The sequence below is a fragment of the Diplotaxodon limnothrissa genome, linkage group LG3 (assembly GCF_057381915.1).
Source record: "Diplotaxodon limnothrissa isolate DT_005_m linkage group LG3, D_limnothrissa_male_GT1.1, whole genome shotgun sequence".
NCBI classification, from domain to species: domain Eukaryota; kingdom Metazoa; phylum Chordata; class Actinopteri; order Cichliformes; family Cichlidae; genus Diplotaxodon; species Diplotaxodon limnothrissa.
In genome coordinates, this window is record NC_140598.1 from 35,914,966 (window position 1) to 35,939,870 (window position 24,905).

At 40.6% G+C, this 24,905-nt stretch overlaps 1 protein-coding gene across 1 annotated transcript; it reads right to left on the reverse strand.

The window, feature by feature from the left end:
• Positions 1-16,590: 16,590 nt before the first annotated feature.
• On the reverse strand, positions 16,591-20,629 carry LOC146635581 (uncharacterized). The gene is made up of 5 exons (XM_085350592.1): positions 20,539-20,629; positions 19,815-20,174; positions 18,248-18,325; positions 16,800-16,885; positions 16,591-16,626 (listed from the first exon to the last, which is right to left on the reverse strand). Exons 1-5 carry the CDS (start codon positions 20,627-20,629, stop codon positions 16,591-16,593), a joined length of 651 nt encoding a protein of 216 aa, XP_085206718.1.
• Positions 20,630-24,905: the final 4,276 nt, after the last annotated feature.

Consider the following 24,905-nt stretch of genomic DNA (forward strand, 5'->3'; position numbering starts at 1 on the left):
TAAATATTTAGATATTTTTATTCTCATGTTTACACATATTTAACACACATTGCAATTTTGTGCTCTCTTATACATGTATTTTAATCTACATATTTACACATTTGCACTCTAACATACATGCATTTTCATTTATACATTCCTACATTTTGCTCTCATTTACATGCATGCAATATGTATTTAATCTCACAAATAATATATGTATATAAGAAGAGAATGCATACATGCCTGAAGAAAATATATGTATGCAAGAGAATAATGTATGTGAATGAAAGAGTATAGTGGAAACGGAAGGCTGGGTGTCTGTACCGCTGTGATTGGCTGAGAAGCACACGCGGGTCACTTTCAAGTGTCTGAGAGCATGGAGGGGGGAGAAGAAACTTCAACTTTTGCCACAAAACCAGCCAACCACAGACTTGGATGCAAAACTATCTGATTACCTGTTTTGGTCTCCAATCAGCTCGAAATGACGAAATGCAATATCCCAGAATCCATTTCGTCCAAAACTCAAACGAGGCAGTGGTGGAGGAACACAGAGTGGCGGAGTTTGAAATATTACTCTTTCTGGGTCACAAAATAAACTTTTAAGATATTTTCATGCGATAATGACGCTGTGTAAACTTCAAATACCTGCTCGATTCATCAACACATCACATATTTTTTGCACGCAGCAATGAATTTTGTTCACTCAAATTCAGCTTTTCTTCTTCCGTTTTCATTAAACTGCTTCCGTTTCCACTACACTCTTTCATTCACATACATTATTCTCTTGCATACATATATTTTCTTCAGGCATGTATGCATTCTCTTCTTACATACATATATTATTTGTGAGATTAAATGCATATTGAATGCATGTAAATGAGAACAAAATGTAGGAATGCAAGTATAAAGTATATGTGTGTGAGAGTGAAAGAATGAATTTTGGCTTGTACGGCCCCTCATAGGTATCCGTCCATCATTTGTATTATTTTTAGCTTAATCAAGTCAGATGTCATTCCAGTTCATTTTGAAATCTTCTGTTTGTTTTTTCACTCCAAATTCACAGCAACACCCAAACAGAACCACTCCTGCTCAAAAATATCTACAAATTTAAATCAATGCCATTAGACCATTGTATCCAGCACATTTTAATGACTCTACTTAATAAATAACACAACCTGTGTTTATGTTAGAGTTCACCAAGAGGAAGACTCAAACATACAGAGGCAGATAGGCAGGATAAAGTGAGGGGAAAGAATTGACATTGTTGAAACTAGAAGCAGGAACTTAAATTAAAATATGACTGTCAAAGCTGAAACTGCTGCTGTCAGTGAGTTGATGACAGTTTGACAGAACCAGACATTTACAACAAGTTACAACAAAACAGCCGTATAAACACTCACAGGATAAGCAGTGCAAACAGAAGGCTGCATTACAAACATATGAACCCTTAAACATGAGCTCAAAAGTCTGCCCTCTTGTTTTTCTGCTCTCATTCAGTTCCTGTTTCACTGAGCGAGTTAATATTTTTGTCGGTTTTGTCGGGTCGCAAATTTTGAAGCCAATATGATAACCTTATCCCACCAACGCTGTGGAGGTCCAACTTTTCAGATCCAATTACAATCAAATCACTCAAAATGATCCTCTGGAAAAGAGCAGAATTCTTAGAACAGAGTTTAGTAAACATCATCATACGAACAGCAGAACAGTACATTTAAAAGCGGAAATAACACATAGAAAGCAAGCAACCAAAAAGCGAAGCAACCCCAGGGTGTCGAGCCTTAAAGCACAAACACACACAAAAGACAGACAGGAAAGAAGCAGCAGAAAGAAGAGAGAGAGACAATATATATCAGCCTCGTCTTATATAGGAACAGGGATCACCCTCCTGTATCCTTTCATCCTCTTTTTTTCCCTCTTCATCTTCCACTTATGATATACATGACAAAATGACACCATAACTTCTTGCAGAACAATCTCTCATCCATCACTGCATTTGGCCCGTTTGACAGTTTCATGGCCAAAGTGAGTCTGAAAGTCTACAGAAAGGCAGTTAATCCATCTAACACTTTCCTTGGGCACGCATGCTGGACATAAGCTGCTATCCATGCTGAGTAAGGGTTGTTTTTTTTTCTTATAGGTGTTCAAGGGGCTTATGTTTTTCCCTATAGCTACTTGAGAAGGTTGCAGGCCCTTGCTTGGCAGCCATCCAAACAATGGCATGCCTCTGTTGTACAGCCAACTAAAGAGCGGCCCACGCCATGAAGCAGTCCAGTCAAACCCCGCTGCCTGCTTCTGCTGCACAGCCATCTCGAACCACTGCGTGCTTCTACTGTACAGTTACTGTAGATGCAGCTGCATGCCAAGAAGGGTCATATGCACATACCTTAGCAGTACCAAGTTGAATTAACCATTTGTTGGACTAGTGACAGTAGGTCATAAAGGGTTACATTTTTAAGCAGTATTAATCAACATTTGGTCATACAACAAGTGGCACAAATTTTTTGTAACATACTGGGAGATATATATGACCTAAATATATGGGTCATGTGATTTGAACATGCAGGTTAAATGCTTAACACAGTGACTCCATATATAAACACTTCATTGTGAGCATGCATAGTACCGTAATTGTCGGGCTATAAGCCGCTACTTTTTGCACAAGCTTTGAACCCTGCGGCTTTTAGTCAGGTGCGGCTTTTCTATGGATTTTCCATGATTTTTGTCATATCATAAGACGATTTGTTTTGTTTGTTCCGCTGTTGTACGGCACTACGTTGCCTGGCGGAAGGATCGGGGTTCAAGAGTGGTATGTTAGTCACATGTCCGTCCGCCAGGCAACGTAGTGCCGTACGAAGTAGCGCGAAAAACAAACTTCAAAGTAGCGCTACGCATTCAGCGGGAGTCGTGGATGACGAGCGGCGATAAACTTGCGAAAAGCAAGTTATGCCCAACTCCACCGGTGGATTCTGACAGCGTGGAAAAGTGCGAAAACATCCACGATCACCAACGGATTTTGAAGGGCTGGACTGCTGCATGATGGAGAGGAGGACACCGCCACGGCCCTTCTGAGGGTGTTCGACTCTGACACTGACAACGAGGATTTCTTTGGTTTTGAAAGTGACAACGAAGGAGAGAAGCGGAGAGTGGATGACGAAGCCATCCTGAGCCTGTTCGTTACTGTTGTGATATTTTGATACCACGGTTAGCATTTACAGGATATTGTTTTATACAGGAAAACTGTTACTCAATAAGGCCCATCTACTAGTTGTTTTTCTCTTTCTCTGTGACCCAAGAATTAATGTGTAAGACTCACAAGCTGGTACCCCAAGGTCGAAAACACCACAGAGATGAGACCACTTCCTTACTCCCATCCTCCCTTCCTTATCTCTTAGAAAAAGGCTCGTTAAAGGCTAGGTGGTTTGTTTCAGAATTCACTAATGAAAGAACTCTGTATTTTATGTCTAGGAGTGTATTTTGCTGGGATGATCATAAATTATAGCTGAACTGATAAACTACACAAGGGATACTTTGCTCAGAAGGCAGGAAGACGTTTCCTTATTTAGTCTGTACCGGTTTGAACTGGGAAAGCTGACACACGAACCTTTTTTTCCTCTATATAAACTGCTGTGTATCAAATAAACCTTTGAGTCGATTTGGGAAGACAACCTGAAGCAGTCTGTGTTTCCTTGTTCTCCCAAGCTGCTCCCGGCGCTGTAACTAACCCAGCTGAATGGCATACCTGAGTGTTACTTTAAATAATTAGGAATCTTAGAAGGAAAGGACAGAACTCTGCTTATCGCTCACGCCACGGAGGAAACCCGGGACGGCAATTTCCTTCAATTTTGGTGTCAGAAGTGGGATGGCTGACAGAAGGTAAATACACGTCTTTCATATTTATATAAAGACCGTATTATACCTCTCTCAGTGATCGATCCATAAAAAAAACGGGATATGCTGACGAAGTTTCACTTAGTGATCCAGAGAGATACACTGACGACTTCCTCAGTCCCCGAATAAAGTAAATTAACCCTTGTGTGGTGTTGGTGGACCCGCTAGAGTTGTGGCTTTCCAAATTAACACTATCAAACAATTTTATGTTAAATTACTATGAATTAATGTGCTTCTCGTTTTTCTTTTATATAAAATGTTATAAATAAATCAGTTATAATCAAGTGGAAAGACACAACACATTTATACGTAAAAAATAATAATAATAATAATAATTAATTGTTTAATTTTTCTTTAAAAAAAAAAAAAAAAAAAAAAACACGGGTCTCAAGGGTTAAAAGCAGTAAATTACAAGCAGAAAGACACAGGGAGTTGCCTGTTGTTAAGCGAGAAGTTGCTCGTTAAGTGAGAGTTGCTCACCCAAACAAAATTGCTAGCAATAAATTTAAAGTGACCTCAGCTGTGCCGCAGCGAAAATACTAACCTAAATCCTCCTAGCGTGTAAACCCCTCTGGAAATCACTGAACATGGGTCAGAATAATTCAAAGACCACAGACAGGTCCGATAAAAAATCTAAAGTACCTGTAAAACCAAAAATTAATAAAATACAAAATAAAGTCTCAAATAACGGCTCAGTACAACTCCCATTTCCGGTTACGTGTAACCTACGTCCGCGAATCGGTGAAGACGTCCATGATCACGTATCCAGAACATGCGGAAGTGCTTATGTGACTGACTTTGTTTACAACTTACGGACTGTAAGTACAATGCATTCTAATTTCTTTTCGGAGCCCTATCCCGAACGATTATCGCCAGAAAACAGGTCAGTAGAAATGTTGAATATCATTTGTGATAAGAAAAGTAGTCTGCTTAAAAAGTCCTGTAGAAAATACATGATAGAATGCCGCGACGTGATACATCAAATGTTACCACTATGGAAAAAGGGACCGGAACCAGGTGTAGATGCTTTAACATCAAATAAAACTAGTGCAGGCTCTAGCAAATAACATAAACCTACCGCAGGAAAAGCTAGTCTTGCATGTTCAGCCGTTCAGCCTACAGCCCCACACCCTTACGATGAGACCGAATTAATAGTCGCTGTAGCAGCTGCACGTAAACAATGTCAGCATTCTGATCCAACCAGCTCAAAAGAAAGCGACGAAAAATCTGAATCACATGCAACGGATCTTAGCCATCTCTTTAAACAGGATCAGGAAAAACAATATATACGCCGCAAGGAAGAATTAGCAGAACATAGAAAAAGAGAAAAACTTTTGAAAGAAGAATGTGAGGAACTTATGAGAAAAAATTCAGACGACTATGAAGAAAAACTTTTGCATCAGGCAGTGTCCACGATAGACACCCACATGAAACGCCACGATATCGTAGCTAGAGGTTTAGAGGTAGCTAAAGAAATACCTGTTACCCGAACTTTAATAAAGACTTATCTAAAAGGAAAAAAGGAAGAACAAAGCCAGGATGACAAAGGTCCTCACGCCAACACTCGCGGTAGTAAACAAACAGAACCAAAATCTAGTGACGTCAATGACACTTACCCCTTTATGATAATAGGAGATCAGTGTTGTATTCAGCCCCCTAAAATCTCAGAATTAGTGACAACTATTAAAGAGCTTCCCGATCCTCTTAAAAATCCTACAGCCTTTGTCTCTGCACTACAGAGAAGTACCAGATATCACCATTTGGGTGGTCCGGATTACAGGTACATATTGTGTCAATGCATTCCTGGAGTAACCGAGTCACAACTCATAAGAGAGATAGGTGAATTAGATCCAAAGCATGATAAAGCATCCACAACTGCAGAGTTTTTGTGGGTAAATAATGACAAAATCACCGATTTCTTTAAGAATCTAAAGAAATTCCTGCTAACAATGTCCAGAGACAAAATTGACTTAAATGCAGTAACTATGTGTAAACAGAAGCCTGATGAATCTATCCTAGTATTCATAAAACGCTTTATGCACTGTTGGACAAGCTAGAGGTGCAAATTTAGCTCAGTTTTCCAGCAGCCGCAGACACCCAGAGCAAAAATGAATTTGTGTATTTCATTTAACATAAAGGGTGAAATGTTTGCTGACACTGATAACAGCTTATGTTTTCTCTGCCCTATGTACCGACATGATGGAGAAGGAACATCCTCTGTGTCAGCTGGACCCTCAGCAGAGAATGAACTCAACATCCTTTTGTCCGGTACTCTATGTCACACACTGTGCCAAAAAAAAAAAAACGTGTACAGACGCCACTAACAGGTAATCCCATGACTGGGAGCCACACTTTTGTTTCTCTCACACTGTTCAACAACATGATAACTGCTCACACAAGTGAAGGTCAAACAGTGATTTTGTTACATAACTCAGACATAGGTTACGAAATATGTCGACACATAGATCTAACCTACCCTATCCACTGTACTATTTCTGCAGTTACATTGCCAGCTGAATACCAGAATATGACATTATGGTCTAAAAGTGAGAATGATATAGGATTTATTGACTGCATACCTTATCACGCACAGCTAAAAAAACAAAAAAAAAAAAACAAAAAAAAAAACAAAAAAACAACAAGCCAGTATATGTCAAGCAATGTCCCCTTTCCACGGAAAAAGCCGCAGCCCTAGATGTCATGATAGGAGATTTATTGACTACAGGAGCAATAAAGCCCACACTCCTGTCAATCCTGTGCCAAAGCCTAACAAACCTGGCGTATGGCGTTTCATACAAGACTTAAGGCAAATTAATGCAGTCAACATTCCTCTGCCACCTCTCGTTTCAGATGTTAACAGCATATTGACATGCATTGCATACACATTTTACCGTGGTGGATTTATGCTCCGCTCCTTTTTCTCAGTACCTGTGCATGAAGACACACAGCCGTTATTTGCATTCACACATAGAAATAAGCAGTACACTTGGACTCGTTTGCCCCAAGGCATGATAGACAGCTCTGCTGCTTTCTCAATGGTGCTTCACTCCTCCAGGGCTGCACCCTGATCCACATGTGGATGACCTCCTCCTCTGTGCTGAAAGTGAAAAACTGTGTCAAACTGCTACACACATGCTTCTCCAGCACCTCCAAAAGACTGGCCACAAAGCATCAGCAAAGAAAATGCAGTACTGTCAGACTTCTGTTCAATATTTGGGATTCACACTGTCTCACGGAAAACGTTCCATGACTGCAGACAGGGTCAAAGCTGTGACCTCCGTCCCTCGTCCCACTACACAGAAGGAAATGTTGTCCTTCCTGGGCATGGTGAACTATTGCAGACAGTGGATACCAGACTGTTCTTTTCATGACCACATTCTGCGTGACTGTTGTAAAAAAGACAAGCCTCCTCGAATACTGTGGTCCACAGAAATGACTGCCTCTTTCAATGCATTAAAGGGAGTGCTGACCTCCGCCACTCAAAGGTGCTGCCTGTGGTTGTTCAGGGGATGCCGGCCTGCCTGAGGGCAGTAGCAGCTTGCTCTATCATGATAAGGGACTGCGAGAAGCTCACACTCTCACATGACACTATTCTACACACCAATCACCAGGTCACGACCATTCTAGCAAACATAACTACACAACATATGCAAATCTCACTATAAAAGCGAGCAGCACACCTGATTCGCCAGCACATTTATTGATCCTATGCTGTGTTCTTATGACCGACAGGATGGCTCAGACAGGCTTGACGATCATGACTGCATGACACGTATACAGGAATCCACAGCACCACGTCCAGATTTAGAGCAAACACCTATCCCAGACTCAGCCACGGTTTATGTGGACGGGTCCTGTTCAAGGCCGAGTGACAACTCATTTCTTTGTGGCTATTCAGTGGTAACAGTGCCTGACATCATACTAGAGGCTCACTCATTACCATTTCACTCGGCACAAAAAGCAGAGCTCATGGCTTTAATACGCGCCTGTGAGCTACATTTGGATAAGCATGTGACGATTTACACAGACAGCCGCTATGCATTTGGCGTTGTGCATGACTTTGGCACATTGTGGAGACAAAGAGGATTTAGATCTGCTGATGGAAAATAAATTGCTAAATTGTGATTTTGTTCTAAGACTTTTTCAGGCTATACAGCTACCATCGGCCGTTGCAGTTGTAAAAACGAAAGGACACAGTACAGCTGACACAGACGAAGCAACAGGTAATGCCTTAGCAGACGTGACAGCCAAGGCTGCAGCTGCATCACAGCTCCCACCTCCGCAGGAAGTATTATCTGTGCCCCTACAGCTGCCACTTGTTACACTCCCAGACTATTTAGACACAAATGTTGATTTAAAATTCATACAAGAGCAAGCCTCTGCATGTGATTACACCTATTGGGAGAATAATGACTGTACCTTAGATGACAGAGATGGCTTATACAAAATCTTAAGGGTTTGATTGCCCTCCCATATTCCCTGATGCCAGTCCTTGCCCGACATTTTCACTGTGTGAGTCATGTCGGACAAAGAGGGGTAATAGGGGCAATAAAATCAAGATTTGTAATTGAGAAAACATTGCATGCAGTAAAAAGCATATTAGCAACCTGTCTAACATGTGCACGAACTAATGTAGGTAGCTCAAAAGCAAAACATCAGCATTTACCACAACTAGATTTTCCATTTCATACATTACAAATTGATTTTACACATATGCCAGCGCAAGGAAGCATCAAGTACTTACTGGTAATAGTGGATCAATTTAGTAAATGAGTAGAAGCTTATCCAACCTCAAAAGAAACTGCAGAAGTAGTCTGTCAAAAGTTGAGCAATGAAATAATACCCAGATTCGGAATACCTCACCAGATTAACAGTGATAGAGGGTCTTCATTCACATTAGAAGTAATTCAAAAGTGTGCTAAAACTTTAATGACCTGGGTCAAATTACTTCCTCAAGTCCTCTGTGAGATTAGAATGACTCCATCTGCAGTAACCAAATTATCTCCATTTGAAATAAGACTATTTCCAACACCATGGTCAGCTTCCAGAGGGGCACCGCTAGTAGAAGGTGATGTATATTGCATTGTCCACTGATGTTCACAACCTGGTAGAAAAACTGAATAATAACTATCAGAAAGTTTGTCTCTCTCAGCCTTTCCCCTCCACAGTTCCACCAGTGGAGACAAGGAGATGCATGTTGGAGAAGCCACTAAAACCAAGGACACTCTAGGAGGCCGCGCGTGTTCCAGCCCCAGACTGTACTGGCAGTGACGAAGAACCAGCATCCTCACAGACGGACAACCTCAGTGGATTCATGCCAGCAGGGTTAAGACCAGCCCAATCGGACCATCTCAGGCGTCGGATCAAGCAGACGACATCTCCGGCGAGCCAGCGCCCGGAACCAGAGCAAATAAACACACACGGGTAGATGACATCTCAGGCGAGCCAGCGCCCGGATCCAATGTACATACACACACGCAATCACTGATTAACACACAACGTCTGAAAGAACAACAACAAGGTACTCAAACATCCAGCAGGAACAGAAAGCCAAAAGTACCACATGATGTCTAACCTGATAAAGCCAGACTCATTCCATCCTGATAATGGAGAAAATGAAATGCCCATTGTCATCATACGACGCTTATTCTGTGTCTCTCGAACCTGGGACCAGGCCAGGAGACAACTGAAGAACTGTTTTTCTTATATATTTTCTTATATATTTAGGTTATTTATCATACTTATCGCATTAACCTTAGGATTTTTCTTTGCTATTTTGTATTGTAAACTGCAACCATGTTCACATTTCTGCAGGTTATATTTTGCTGACTATACCTCATGCTCCATTTTGCAAGACACCTACTTAATGCACTCCTCACGTTCCCTAAAATCAGTAAATAGCAACATAGACGCCACTAATAAACCATTTTATGCACCCTCTAGAACAGGAGCTAACGCCTGGTATGAAAATGCCAGAACAGCCGCTCGTGATTTAGGAAACAGTAACTGTTATGTCTGTTCAAAGGCTAATCCAGAACAGGTAATAGTAGGATACCCCATATCCGGTTTCCCCCTCACTGAGGGACTAGAGAAAATCGGCGGAGATAATGCTCTCCTTAAAGACACTTTACAGTTGACTCTGAGCCCTCTCGACTGCCTACTTAGACACACACACACACCAACTAACCCTGAGACTCCATTAGGCGAATTATTGAAATTATCTAATGACACCGCAGGGACCTGCGCCCCAATGAAACGCCCTAAGAATAGGTTAAAGCCCTCACTGCCCTTAGGACAGATCCCTCTCCATTTTAATACTAGTATGATATGTCTGCGCAGACTAAAGTTAACTGGCCCAGACACACACATAGATTATACAAAGGATAACTATACATTCTTCTCTGACTCCCCAGGTGCACGCTGTAATGAGACATGGCTAGCTGTCTCTGTGGCTGAAGTTGTATCATATCTGGAGGAACACACACACAGTTCAAGTTCGAGCAGAGACTCGATCATTGTTCCCCCAGACGGTGTATTAAATGACACTGACTGGGGGGAGTTAGTTAAATCACACATGGTCACGCGCCTGACCAGACCAATCCCACATGCTTATTGGATGTGCAATAATACTCTTAGATTAGCTCTACCTGTTAATTGGACCGGTACCTGTGGTTTAGTAACCGTTGATGTATGCTGTACTTTCATTCCCAATAATACCGCTCCTAACGGTTCATTCACACAAGCTATGAATAAACTTGAAGTATTGCAGATAGAACTAATTGCCAATACAGGTCACGGTCAGTGGCTACATAAGTGGCTACAGGACACGTTTGGAAGATGGAAGGAACTAATTGTAGCCTTTGTAACCGTTGCAGCATGTTTTTGATGATTATTGTCTGTTGTGTGGTACCCTGTGTACGTTCAATGATAACCCGTATAGCTACTAGTACAGCTACTTCAATGTATTTGCAATTGGCACAAATTGACCCAGATTATGTGTCAGATGTCATCAATGATGATCCTGATGTATGTATTGAGCATTAGATTGTAAATTACTCGATTGTCTAAGAAAAGAATGACGTTTTCTTCTCTTTCTTTTCTTCTTTTTAAAATTTTGATATTAAGCTTCCTCAAAGGACTAGTTACATTTATGATTTGTTTCACATTTATGATTTGTCTTTATATTATGTTATTACATTCTGTCTTTATACTATGTTATCATTTCATGATAAAAGGAGAGAACTGTTGTGATATTTTGATACCACGGTTAGCATTTACAGGATATTGTTTTATACAGGAAAACTGTTACTCAATAAGGCCCATATACTAGTTGTTTTTCTCTTTCTCTGTGACCCAAGAATTAATGTGTAAGACTCACAAGCTGGTACCCCAAGGTCGAAAACACCACAGAGATGAGACCACTTCCTTACTCCCATCCTCCCTTCCTTATCTCTTAGAAAAAGGCTCGTTAAAGGCTAGGTGGTTTGTTTCAGAATTCACTAATGAAAGAACTCTGTATTTTATGTCTAGGAGTGTATTTTGCTGGGATGATCATAAATTATAGCTGAACTGATAAACTACACAAGGGATACTTTGCTCAGAAGGCAGGAAGACGTTTCCTTATTTAGTCTGTACCGGTTTGAACTGGGAAAGCTGACACACGAACCTTTTTTTCCTCTATATAAACTGCTGTGTATCAAATAAACCTTTGAGTCGATTTGGGAAGACAACCTGAAGCAGTCTGTGTTTCCTTGTTCTCCCAAGCTGCTCCCGGCGCTGTAACTAACCCAGCTGAATGGCATACCTGAGTGTTACTTTAAATAATTAGGAATCTTAGAAGGAAAGGACAGAACTCTGCTTATCGCTCACGCCACGGAGGAAACCCGGGACGGCAATTTCCTTCAGTTTCCGACATTGGAGAAGAGGACTTTGGTGGTTTTAGAGCGCAGGAAGAAGAGAAAGATGGTGAATGACTGACTTTTCTTCTTGTTAAAGCCGTGTCACTGCACCTGAGCCTAAAAGGTAGTCCGAATCTATTTTCTGGTGTGCTGTAGGTTACTGTTATGTACTACATGTGCAAATATGTACCCATAACTTGTTTTTCAAAATATTAATAAAAGGGGTGTGTCTCCAAACAGCCATCTCTTTCCTGACAATTCCCTTTGTGCATATTCTCTTACATATGATAAGTCAACATTGAAACACCTGCGGCTTTTAGTCAGGTGCGGCTAATGTATGTACAAAACAGGATTTTCCCCTGATTTTAGCTTGTGCGGCTAATATTCAGGTGCGCTTTGTAGTCCGGGAAATACGGTATATACGAGTGTATATGATTACACACAATTTATGAAGGTAACTATGATTACATGTCTAGTGTATACAGGTACATATGTCATAATAAGATCCAATCAGTTTCTACACAGAAACTTTCTAAAGAGCTTTTAAGCTGAAGGAGTCTGCTGAAGTCAAAGTTTCAGTTTGCTATGGAAACAGTGCTTGTAGTCTCTTCTTTGATCGTTTTGTCTGTGACGCCTCTCTCTATGAGACTGTAACGACTGAGCGGACAAAATGAATTAATATCTTATTATTTACATCTGCAATGGACACAATAATTCATTCACATTTACATGCCAGTTTTTCTTTTTTGGTTCTGTTTGCTCATTTCCATTTATGTGTTTTTACTATTGAACATTAATGAAGTAAAAAAAAGTTGACTAGAATAGATACTGGACAACGAAAAAGGATTCCACGCACTGCTGTTAGTACAGCAACACACAAAAGCTGCGAAAGCAGTGATAACAGACTGCTTAAAAGCTTATAAAGATGTCATGTGGAAATAAAAATAGGAAATTACACACCTGCAGTCGGCTGATTCACAAACTCAAAGATGCACTTTTCTCTTGATAAACTGATCTGTGAGCTGCTGCAAGACCAGTTTAGCCAGTTTGGGCTTTAAACAGTTGCGAGTTTGGACTGTTAGACTGTGTGCAGATAAGACAAGGATAAAGATAGATTCAATTGTCTGCTGAGGTAAAGTAAACAAGCCCGACACTTGTCACTGCAGGTGAATTACATCACAAGGCAACTATTGCTACTAAAACATGGATTTTAAATGCGTTGTAGAACAACACACAGCGACACTACACATGAGTGGGTTTTAAATGCACTGTAGTTTTTCAAACTCCCGACAACCCTCAATGTCTACATGCATTTAAAACTGAGAGGTGAGGTTGAATGCATACGTGCCCACCCCACCGCAAGGTCCTATATGTATGTGTTATGAGAGTGTGAGTAATGTGGATGTCTAGTTTGTGAAATAAAATTGAGGCACAGGCAGCCAGAATGCCTCCCCTGCACCCTGGTGACACACCTGCACCCCAAGGCCCTGCATGTGTGGGTGGGTGTGGTGGAGTGGGAAGAGGGAGGCAGTCGGGGATGGGGAGGGAAGGAAGGTGCCAGGCAGCCCCTCCCTGGGGCCATCTCCCCCAGGGGGCCCAGTCCCATCCAGACCCAGGCCCACAGTATAGCAACACCACCAAGTCCCACAGAACCTGGGGCAGCCCACCCAACCCCACCGCAGAGTATACTGTACCCACCCCATCCAGTTGTTTGAAATACACTGGAAGTGGAGCAATCAAAGCTAAAGTGAAGCTGCAGAAAGTCTTAATGATGACAAGGAAAAAAAGAAAAAAGATGGAAAGATGTTAAAGTAGTTTTTACTTCCACAGAACTCTGAGCACACACACATTAAATAAACACAGACGCATCCATTCACAAACAGCTGATTAAGAGATGAAGGTGTTATTTATTGCCTGTTTTTCCACATTTAATCTGCTGTCATTGAAGCAGTACAGACCACAGTGGAGCTACTTCCAAAAAAGAGATCTTGAAATAGTTTACATTTATACAGCAGGTAAAATAAGCATTAAACACGCCACCAAGTTTGTAAGTAAATATATTTCTAAAGGTTCTACTGACATGAAATTCTAACCAGATGTCAGTAACAACCAATCCAATCCAAACATGCAAAGAAATTAAAACATAGACGTAAAACATAAAAGAGTTTAAGAAAAGTATTTAACCTGCTCCTCTATAGAGAAACTAGTGGGGTGCATTACTTGGGTGTGATTTTGGCCCATTCTTCCACACAAACTGTCTTCAAATCCTATTTGGGATCATCGTCCTGCTGAAGCATCCACTCTGGTTTCATCTTCATCGTCCTGGTGGATGGCAGCAGATTTTTATCAGGAATGTTTCAGTGCATTTTTCCATTCACCCTTCCTTCAGTTACATGAAGCACGCAGTGCCCTATGCAGTTACTGCGGCTGACACTCCCAGCGAGGAATTCAGATTGATATCACCTGCCAAAGTTTATTCACTCCTTCTGAAAGACTCTCTAACCGCAGGATGAAAACCAGTTGTGTTGCATTCTGGCTCCGACAGTGATGTCATCCATGAAGAGCAAATGCGACAGTATTGCTTTAATGGCTTTTTTCCGTTCCAAGCCTTTCCAACTTGGCTGACTTTGCAATGTGTAAAACTTTCAGGAAAATAACTTTATTTGTAAAAAGCTGTTGATGAAGTGCTTTTGAAAGTAGATGAAACAGTTATATATTGTATTTGGTAAAACTAGACTAATTTTTGACAATCTGTTTTGCAGGTTGACAGTTTGTGTCCAGATAAATATGCAATTATTTACATGGACTAAATAAATTAAAAAAAAAAAAAACAGATTCTTAAGCAATATTTTTAAGGGCTAATCCAGCTCTCACACTGGGGCAAAGCTGGCATACACTGTGGGCAGTTTGCTGGTCTACTGTACACTCATTCACTCACACTCTTCCCAACAGGTGTTCCTTAGTTGCTGTGAATCCCCTTATCAAGTCCGCATCTGTGTTACGTTTCCTGTTTTACTTTGAAGTCTGTCTCATGTTAATGTATCAGGTTTTGCTTCCCCTGTCTTGTTAGCCCTGATTTGCCCCAGCTGTGTTTCCCTCCTGTCTCTCATTCACGGATTGCTCCCTCTGTGTATTTGAGCCCTGTGTTTTCCTCTGTCTGTGTTGTGATCTACCATCTTACCATGCTGTGTCATCTGCCTGTCAGCCTGTTTGGTTTTTGCAGTTTTCAGTTTAGGTTTTTTGGTTGTGTTTGCAGTAAATCTAAGTTTGAATTTACCTTCCTCCTCTATAATTCTGCACTTTGGGTCCTATCTTGCTTGCACGCAGCTGTCACATGACAGTTATGAGTTCAGGGATGAGCTGAGCTGTATTTAAAATAAACAAGGGATGATGGGGGGCATTAAATATTTATGTGCTTATTGTGTATAATTATAGATTTTATAAACAAACAGTTTTGGAAAGGTGTATAGTTAAGTAATCAAAGATCAATGGATATCTGTATATATTGATGTAAGTGGCACAGATATTGAGTCATGTCTGTTTATATTGTTAGTGTCATGCTTCGTTGTTTAACACATTTCTGCCATAAAGCAGCTCCACTGCCTTCAGTTCTCAGAGACAGTGACGCTGCAGCTGTTGTGGCCGCTGCAATAACCTGTGTCTATTTTAACATCTGTTTTAACATCTCTGTTTGCTTTGTGGATTTTTCTAAACTCTATTTAGTCGTGTTGTGTCCTACAGAAATAAACATTTAAAGATTAATTTGTCTTATTCTCATCGTTTCAACATGTATGATGAAAAGCAGGTTGGATTTAAGATGATGTGCTAAAACAGATAAAAAGAAACATACATTATATCATCACCAGCTCACATGAAAAAATCATCAACATCACATTTATATGGTTAGTTACATCTGAATATATAAAATCAAGTCACGCAATGTGAAAAAAAATTAATGTTGCCCTCAGATGTGATCAGAGCCGACCCAGTGCAGCACAGAGCCTGTTACTGCCTTGTTTCCAGCATAAACGTCACTATAAACTGTACTGTATCTACAGACATTTGATATTTTGTCTTTGTGCAATCTTCACACCACCAAAAAACAAACAAAAAACAAAACAAAAACACACACATTTAAAAATAGCAGCACAACAAGTGATTTAAAATGTCAAAGCTATATGCATCAAACACCTGAAGTGGTTTTGGTGGCCAAGTTCATGCAGATAAGGAAACTGGTTCTTATTTGTCATCATAATTACCTGATACTAAACTCAAACAATACAACAACTGTACAGACAGTTCAGCTATTATTATCATACTGTAAACTCATGCAGGTAGATTTAACAAGATGCTGCCATCTACTGGCTGATCTGCACTAATGCTATTTGTTAGAAATCAGATTTTTGACAGGTGTGATGACGTCACTGAAACCTCAGGTGAGAATGTGGGTGTGACACAGGATCCAAGGATGGACACGTCAGCTTTGCCGTTTTAGCAGTGCTTTTATTGACAGTAGTGATTAGTACGGTTTCGGGCTTCTGTCCATGAGAAAGGCACTACTCTGACTGTCACTCTCCCGCTGTTCTATCTCAGAATGTGATGAAAGATATCGATGTTGGTCTGAAGCCCTGAATTCAACAGTTTTCTCTGTTGTTTAAGTTGTTGTTTTTCCCTCCGTTGGTTCCCAGCACCAACTTACTGAACAGCATCAAAACGGGAAACTTCAAATCTGGTTTATCATCAGGATGTTATGTGTTTCTATTCACAGTCTGAGATGAGATGCTAACAGTCATGAACCTGAGCGAGGTCCAGAAAGTCTTCATCAAGAACTTGTGGTTTTGCGTGAGGAAGTCCTCCTCTGTTTAAAAATGAAAGAAAATTGAAAGATTCACTGAGTTATACTGAATATGACAAGTTTAAGAAACTTTTAAACTGTGACAGAGCAAATGATTCTGACACATACTGTAAAAATCTGTTAAATGTTCTGATATTTTTACATTTACAGCTCTTACAAGAAAATCACAGACTTACGTGTTCTGTACAATTCTGATAAAACATAAATCCCCACGGGAACACAGAGATACAGATGAATACAGTCATGACGATTCTTCCCTGGCCTACAAAGACAATCCACAGTTACAAACACAGTACAAACATAATTCAGTGTTAATGATGTAAATGAGCACATTTTAAAGACAATAAGTGGAATTAGGTAATAACCAGTATTACTCTGAGAGGTGAACACCAGACTTTATTTACATGTTTCATTTAATTTATCTCCACTTACAGTCTGGTGACCTCCAGGTTACATCAGGCCTTTTGCCCCAGGAAAGACTCGAGGCCCCAAAACCCAGAACTGGATAAAACTGATATTTGACATTTTGAATCAGAACCTCAGTATGTTTACCTGAAAGAGCTGCAGGTTTATGGGAGGATTTTACTTTGTTGTTTTCCAGATTTTCAAAGATGATCTAAGATGAAAACTGTTTGTATTGTTAGCCTGATGTTTCATTACCTCCCTACCATTACCAGTGTTGGGAAGGTTACTCCGAACCGTAGTAAAGGGACCTCTGGCTAATACGTCGGGTTCTGTGTCGGGCTCGTTGCCAAAAAATAGCTTTACTTTGTTGTCTGGGTCAACTTTGCTAGCGAGAGACAGAGAGAGGAGTTGAAAGGCTGCTCCAACGGAACTTATTGTTTCGGAGGAAAACATGAACACAGTGTACAGCTGAGTCTTAATAGCTTACTTACAACTGGGCTCGTCAGGCACTCTTCTTGGCTGCAGTGGTTATTATTATATTTACATGCTTCCAGCTCCCGTTTTTGCTCGATGACTGCTCGTACTTTTCTACTTCCTTTTTCTCCCTCCTCGCGCTCAAAGACACATAACAGGTATGGCGGTCCATTCTCCCTGCAACACGGACTACACTGTCTATGAGGCTACATTCTTTAGGGCTATGCCTGTAGCATTCTGTAGCTTAGCACAACAACAACAACAACAAAAAGGCGCTCTCTCACCCAGGAAACACACAGGAACATAGCTGTCAAACAAAACCCAAACAGTCCTGACCCACGACAATATGAAACAGGAAAATACCGCCGTGTAATCCATTTATTTCAACAAAGTAACTGTATTCTAAATACCACCTTTTTAAATGGTAACTGTAACGGAATACATTTACTCATATTTTGTATTTTAAATACGTAACGGCGGTACATGTATTCCATTACTCCCCAACACTGACCATTACCTTTCATTAAGCCAACACTACACAGACTCAGTTTCACTTCTATAGAACGAGCCTAGTCTTGGACTCCTTTTAGTCTGAGACTGAACGAAATCCATTTCTAGAAAACTGTGTTTTCTGTTCTGGTAAATTAACCCAGTTCTCAGATTTGGCCCATATCTCCTGACTGTACTGTGTATAAGCAATACAATGAAAGAATGATTTTGTAAACTGTAAAGACTTTATTTTTACGTCTGGTCTCGTCATTCAGATTTGGTGGTTGGAGATTTCCAGGTTGCTGAGTTGTTTCATTCTTCTCAGGCTTTGATTCTAAAATAAAGTAAAATAAAATATTGTTTAATAAATTGTTTTATTAACTTAAAATTGATGTAATGTAGCAGTGAATTAAGCTGCTCTCGGCTCTGTACACAGTTTTATTGCTACCAAGTGGAAACTGAACACTGAAACAAAACTGAAACATGAAACCAACAATGAAGAACCAAAAAACAAACAAACTGTTGTGATGAGAGAAACAGTTTGTAGCTCTTCAGTGTTGGTTTCATCACATGTCCTGATGAAGCTGCTCAGTAACAGTGTCACTGAGGTTGGACACTGTGGATTTCTGTGGTCGACTCGGACTCTGAGGCCTCCTTCAGGGATGTTACCTGGACCAGCAGCTCCATGAAGAATTAGCCTCACGTGTGTGTAAGCCACAAAGACTCTTGTGTTAAAAAGTCCAACTTAAAGCAGAAATAATCATGTTTACAGTCTTCTACATGAACCAGTTGTCATGGTCCTGGGTCGGTGACCCAGTGCTTTTAGTTTGTTATCATTTTCTAGATGATGATGATGATTGTTTAGGTTCTATGTGTTATATTCGGTCTGCCTCTGAGTCTGCGTCTGTATCTGTCTGTCTATGGTGTCACCCCATCTGTTTGTGAATCTGTCTGTTTAGTTCAATGTCTTGTCTGGTTCCATGTGTCTGAGTTTCCTGTTTTATTGTGAAGGTCTGTGTCATATGTGAGTGTGCTCAGTTTACGTTTCCCCTGTCCCGTCAGCTCAGATTCCTCCCAGCTGTGTTGCCCTCCTGTCTCTCATCCCCTGATTACTGGTGTGTGTATTTAAGCCCTGTGTGTTCTCCTGCCTGTTGCCAGTTCGTCTGTATTGCTCAGTGTTCCCACGGTGTCCTGTCCCACGGTGTCCTGTCCCACGGTGTCCTGTCCCACGGTGTCCTGTTCCTCGTCTGCGTCTCTCTGCTTCTCATCCCATTGTCGTATGCTCCCAGGTCTGTTATTTTTTTAGTTCTCCCAGTTTAGGTGTCTTCAGTTATTTGTTATGCCCCACTGTTTATTTGCCACTACACCTCTGTAAATAAAACTCACCGGCATCTCATCCACTGCCTGCATCTTGGGTCCTTCTAACTCCACATGGCTCGCCTCGGCAGCCGTGACACCAGTGTTGGTCTCCATGGATACTTTTACCATCATATCATTTCTGTGGTTTGTTTCTTACAGGTCTGTTACTGTACTCAGCACTAATTAGCAGGTGTGTGTCTGTGTGATGCAGTTTATGGATGTAAGTTTCTAACTACACAGTTTTTCTGGTCATTTTTGTCCGGAATCGGAAACTTCATCAATCAAACAGGATATTTATAAAGACACAGTTTTTATGAAGGGGGAAACTATCTTAAGAGAGCTATTTTTCTTTTTCTCTCTTCAAAAAATGAAATGTTAGGTTTATAAACACCAATGTCAGGATCCAACCTTGATCCAGTTTAACAGCTCACAGTGATCACATGTGTATAAATGAATCATCTTACCAGAGACGGTGACTCTGCAGCTGTTGTAGCCGCGGCCATAACCTGTGTCCACCTCACACAGGTACAGACCCGAGTCCTCAGTCCTGAGTCTGGACAGCTGGAGTCTGATTCGTCCTTCTCTGAGGGCGTCTTTGTCACTCTGGACTCGTCCTGAAAACTCTTCATCCTGAAACTCTGAGAACTCGACACCACCACGAAGAAAATACAGAGTTGAGTATGTTTGATCAGTATTCAGGTAACAGGAGATCTTCAGTGCTGAGATGGGCGTGTCTGGTTTGGTGGTGAACGTCCACTCCAGTGTGATGTTGTGGTTCTCCTCTGCCTGATAGGAGCTCTGTGTCACATCCACTACAAATGATCCTGTTGAGGAGACAGAGGAGCAGACACACTCACAACTTTATACAACATCAGACAGTAAAACACAGGAATAAACGAAGCATCATTTCTGTTATAATCCAAAGAGCTTCAAGGCCCCCACACCACAGCCTGCTATATTCATTCATTCATAACTCCACAATCTGGTCCTGGTGGTTCTGGTTCATCCTAAAGATTTGAGAAGTTTCCAACAATCATGATGCCTAGAATCACATTTTCTCGACTCATTTGTTTACACAAAACAACAAAAAGTAAACAGTACAAAATATAAATAATCATAATTCATATACCCTGATCTGTGTCTGCTCTGATCATAGATGAGTTTAAATGCTCAGCAGTTTTTGCTCACCTCTGCAGAGGACGAGTGTTAGAAGCAGCACAGCAGCAGAGAAGGCCGAGGGTCTGTGTGTGAAGATCACACTGATCTCCTGAAGAGCCATCACTCTTTACTCTGAAAATCAACAAGCAAAACAAGCTTCCTGTTACTCTCTGCATCTCACAGGAAGCAGCCCAGCAAACTAATATAACATCATGTGTTTTATTCTAAATGTTACTGTTTCTGATTCTTTAACAACATTAAAGAAATCTTACCTCTCTTCGAGGATTTCAAGTTCAGAGCTTCTCTGTGATGTGTTTCTTCATCTGTCTACTCTGAACAACATCTCCAGACTGCAGATCCTGCACTGTTGATCAGTGATTTCCTTCACTCTGTAACATCAACAGGAAAACAGGTTCAGTCCCAGTGAAGTCACATTCAAGAAGCTGTTTCAGTGTTGAGCAATTATGCATTTTTTAAAAATAGTTACTATGAAACTTTAGATCGTCACTTATTAACCCTTTAAGACCTACCATAGAACCAAGTCCGCCAGAGCTTATATTATATTTTTACATGCTGTGGAGCCATTTTTGGGAGCATTTCAAGTTGCTATACATCAATACAACCATTATAGCCCAGATTTTAATAATATGTATTCATTAAGTGCATAGTAATTACATAAATTGCAAAAAAGTGCAATAAACTACAAAAAAATTGAAAATCGTTTTTGATTTTTTAACATATATTTGTAGTTAGAGAAATTTAAGAGTCTTATCCCTCAAAACTGTGAATACAAAAAAGTTGCACAAAATAGTTTCCTACCACAGGAAATTTATTTTGAGTGTCTTCATAGTTTTATTTTTGAAATACACCAATTTTTATACACTGCAGGAAAAACGAAAATAAATATTATACTGCAAATTTGCAAAAAAGCAGCATATGCATCAAAATAAACTATTTCCAGCAGTGCAATATGAGTCCTAAGCATCCCAGAAACGACACAGAAAGTCATAAAGTCAAAGATAACTTTTAAAAAGAGCAGTATAGGCCCTGAGGCCCTGATCGCAAAAAAGACTACATTTCCGCGAAAATGACGTCACTTCCGGTTTCGGGCAGGTAATGGCGGAAATGCAAAAGTTCGCGCTGACGTCTATTCCAACGTAGGAAGTGTTTTGAACAGCTGATCAGATCGGTAAAGCTGTTTCTGGAATATTATGTTTTTGTTCCTGCAAGCGCTTTTTATGCAGTTTTTGCAAAGCTTTATGTGGAAGGAAACCGTGACCTAGGACAAGCTGATGGCACAATATGTAAGTACAACTCCTCCGGTTTCATATGCAAAAAAAATTTTTGCGCTAGCTTACGTGGTTGCAGTGCTACTGGGATTTAAAAATAGTTACGCATAACAGAGCGTTCCCGCTCCGATCGGCTCTAAAGGGTTAAATAACAGAGTAATGATTTTAGATATATTCTGGTCGGGCTTGTACTGGGACAAAAAAAAAAATCAGCCTGGAGGCTTTGGTCCAAGCAGGTCACCATTATTAGTCTAAATAAATAAATAAATAATATATCTAATTATTAATATCTAATTAAAAACTGCCTCTGCTTTCAATGAGAAGTGACGCCATCCTCACTATAACCCATCACTAACATGCTGTAAAAAGAAAAGCAACTTTTTAATTTGGATGATAAATATACTAATTAATATATATATATATATATATATATATATATATATATATATATATATATTTTTTTTTTTTTTTTTTTTTTTCCTTTTTGCCTTCCTGAGACACAAAAAGACTCCACACCAATAGATGCTATGAGACAGTGTGTGTTTGTTTAGCCTGTATTATTAATAAATATAAAATCCAGAAAGCTACACAACACGGTGTGGTTCATTTACAAACACAAAACTAACTTCACTTTCACTGGTTTTTGTTAGAAAAAAATCTAATTGTTGCTTAAATTTGCACAAAATGTCAGAAATCTGTCATGAACTAAAATTCTAACCTACTTTTTTCACGAGTTGTTCGGTTAACCCTCTGAGATCCAAAATGTTATCGGCCATTTTGACTACTTTTGATTTTACATTCGTATTTTACTTTGTGGCGGTTTGTGATATGGGCAATATGGGCCGCTGCCGTCACTCCCAAAACTTTCCCCTCTTCCTAAACAACCAAATCACTTTAATGTGGGTCATAAAGATGATACAAGAGCCATATATTTTATGAGGTGGTACTCATTGTGAAAAGTTTAAGAAGCACTGCACTATGCAATACATTCAATTTTAGAATTTATATTCAGTGTTAACTGTAGCTAAGCTCAACGTGGTAATGCGCTTTAAGCTAATGCTAATCTTATATTAATAAACTACACTGTCATATGCAAAAAGGTGGCACTAGGGGTGGCAAGAGATGCCACCCTTCTAGATCTGCACATCCGCCCCTGTGCAGAACAAACCTGATGACTTGTTGATGAATGTAACCATAATTGTCTTAACTAAAAAAGCTAAAATAAAATTGTGTAACTGATGATTGTCACAATTCAGCACAGACAGGTCCATACTCAGTTAAAGCTTAGAATTATGTTTCATAAATTCAGTAAACCTGCTTCATCTTCTGTCGTTTCAGACAGCTGGGCTCCTGAGTTTGTGTCAATGAGTCTTTTTTAATGTAGCTGTCATGACAGAAAGAAAATCTGAAAAAAAAAACAACCTTGCTGCTGCAGTCAGCTGTGTTGTATCTCTATGTGGCAAATACAATAAAGAAAAGTGTTTAATGGTGAATAATGAAACACTCACCAGGAACATCAATCAGCTCATACACCACTAAACACCAGCATCCAAAATAATTAGGTTGCACTTCTTTTTCTAAAGAAGCATCAGATACGATGTTCACTTATTTGAATGATGATCGTGAGATTAGTCAGCAGGGTTAGAGTTATGTTATGATCTTTTATTTTGAAATTACAATCCTCCATATCAGTGTAACTTAAGCACATAACTGAAACTGAAAGCTCAGAGTTTCTTTTAAGTCACCTTAATGAGACAAAGTCCTGCAGGTCTCTGCATGATTCCAAGAACAGTTCTTTATAAACATAAATATAGAAAACAAAACAACCCCCCCCCCCCCCCCCCCCCCCCCCCCCCCCCCCCCCACCAAATAAATAAAAAGAGGTCTTACCACAGATAAAGAGCCCATATTCCGACACAGTGATCCAAACTGTTGTTGTCAAAGTGAAATGTGTCTCTGGAGCCGAGCAGGTAACAAACTGAAACAAGGATTAACGAGTCACTGCGGGTTTCTAACATTCCATGATCTATTTATCAGGTAAACACTGAGCATGAGGGAGGCAGGAACGGCTGACCTTGATTGCATCACAGCAAACACATTAATGTGTCTTCACTTTCTCAACCACACAAACACCACTTTAATGCATCATGATTTTGCAGTATTTTATATATTGTATTTTTGTCATTCTCCAGGTCTGACTTGCCATTTCTGTCTTTCTGTCCTCCTCAAGCTCTCCCTCTCTCCCTTCACTATCTGTGTGTCTTTGTGTGTGCACATTCCGGTGTTCTCGTCTTTGTGCAGCATCAGGACTTTGAGGACTTTGAGCTTCAGTTTCGGGGCTGCACGTTCCTGCCTGGTTAAGAGACAATATTCAGGAGAGTATCTAAGTTGTAGTCAGCGCTGGGTTGTTGTATAACAAACAGACAGTCTTGTTATGTGAGAATTACTTACCTGGGGATGGGCGTCCAGGTACACACCGGCTCACTCCTTGGCGGCCGCTTATCGGGGCCTGGAGCCTGGGGCTCGCTCGGGCCACTTCGGAGGTGGGGTGCCCCCGGCCTCTCGGCCTGGGGTTCGGTCACTCAGGCACAGCTGGCTGCCGGCGGAGCTCACGGGCGCGTCACTGCAACTCCCCCTGGCTTCTGCTCCGCGGCTGCTGAGTGAACCCTCATCTGGGACTCTCCTCAGCTCTTTCTGGGACAGTGGCGCAGCTGCCCCTCTGTTGGTCTTCCTTGGTCTCTTGTGTTCTGGGGGCCTCTGGATGTCTGGAGTTTTGATCTCCTCCATACCTGCTTCATGCCCTGGAGGACGGGGCTGTGGCCCCCCCACACCCTCTAGCAGATTATTACATGAAGGAACCTTTTAAAAACAAGCGCGTCCATGCTCACAGGTGTACACACGGGTGATCACACCCACAAACTACACCCTTTTTGGCTCCTACCTCAAAGCACACTGTGTGCTGTTGATCTTATGTGCTGCACAATAATGTTTAACATTTAGTATTTACTGTCATATTCCCATATATCATTGTGATGCTGTTTATTCTATTACTCTTGTTCTCTTCTGCTTGTTTTCCTTTTTCTTTCTCAACAGGTGATCCAGGTGATC

Bases quoted from the DNA above. Each gene is read 5' to 3' on its own strand.
- LOC146635581 (XM_085350592.1), bottom strand. From the start codon at position 20,629: ATGGCTCTTCAGGAGATCAGTGTGATCTTCACACACAGACCCTCGGCC. The intron at 16,886-18,247 runs GTAAAAATAAAG...TTGTCTTTGTAG, and splicing joins TCTGAATGACGAGACCAGAC to GCCAGGGAAGAATCGTCATG. The intron at 16,627-16,799 runs GTAAGTCTGTGA...ATTTTTAAACAG, and splicing joins ATCAGAATTGTACAGAACAC to AGGAGGACTTCCTCACGCAA.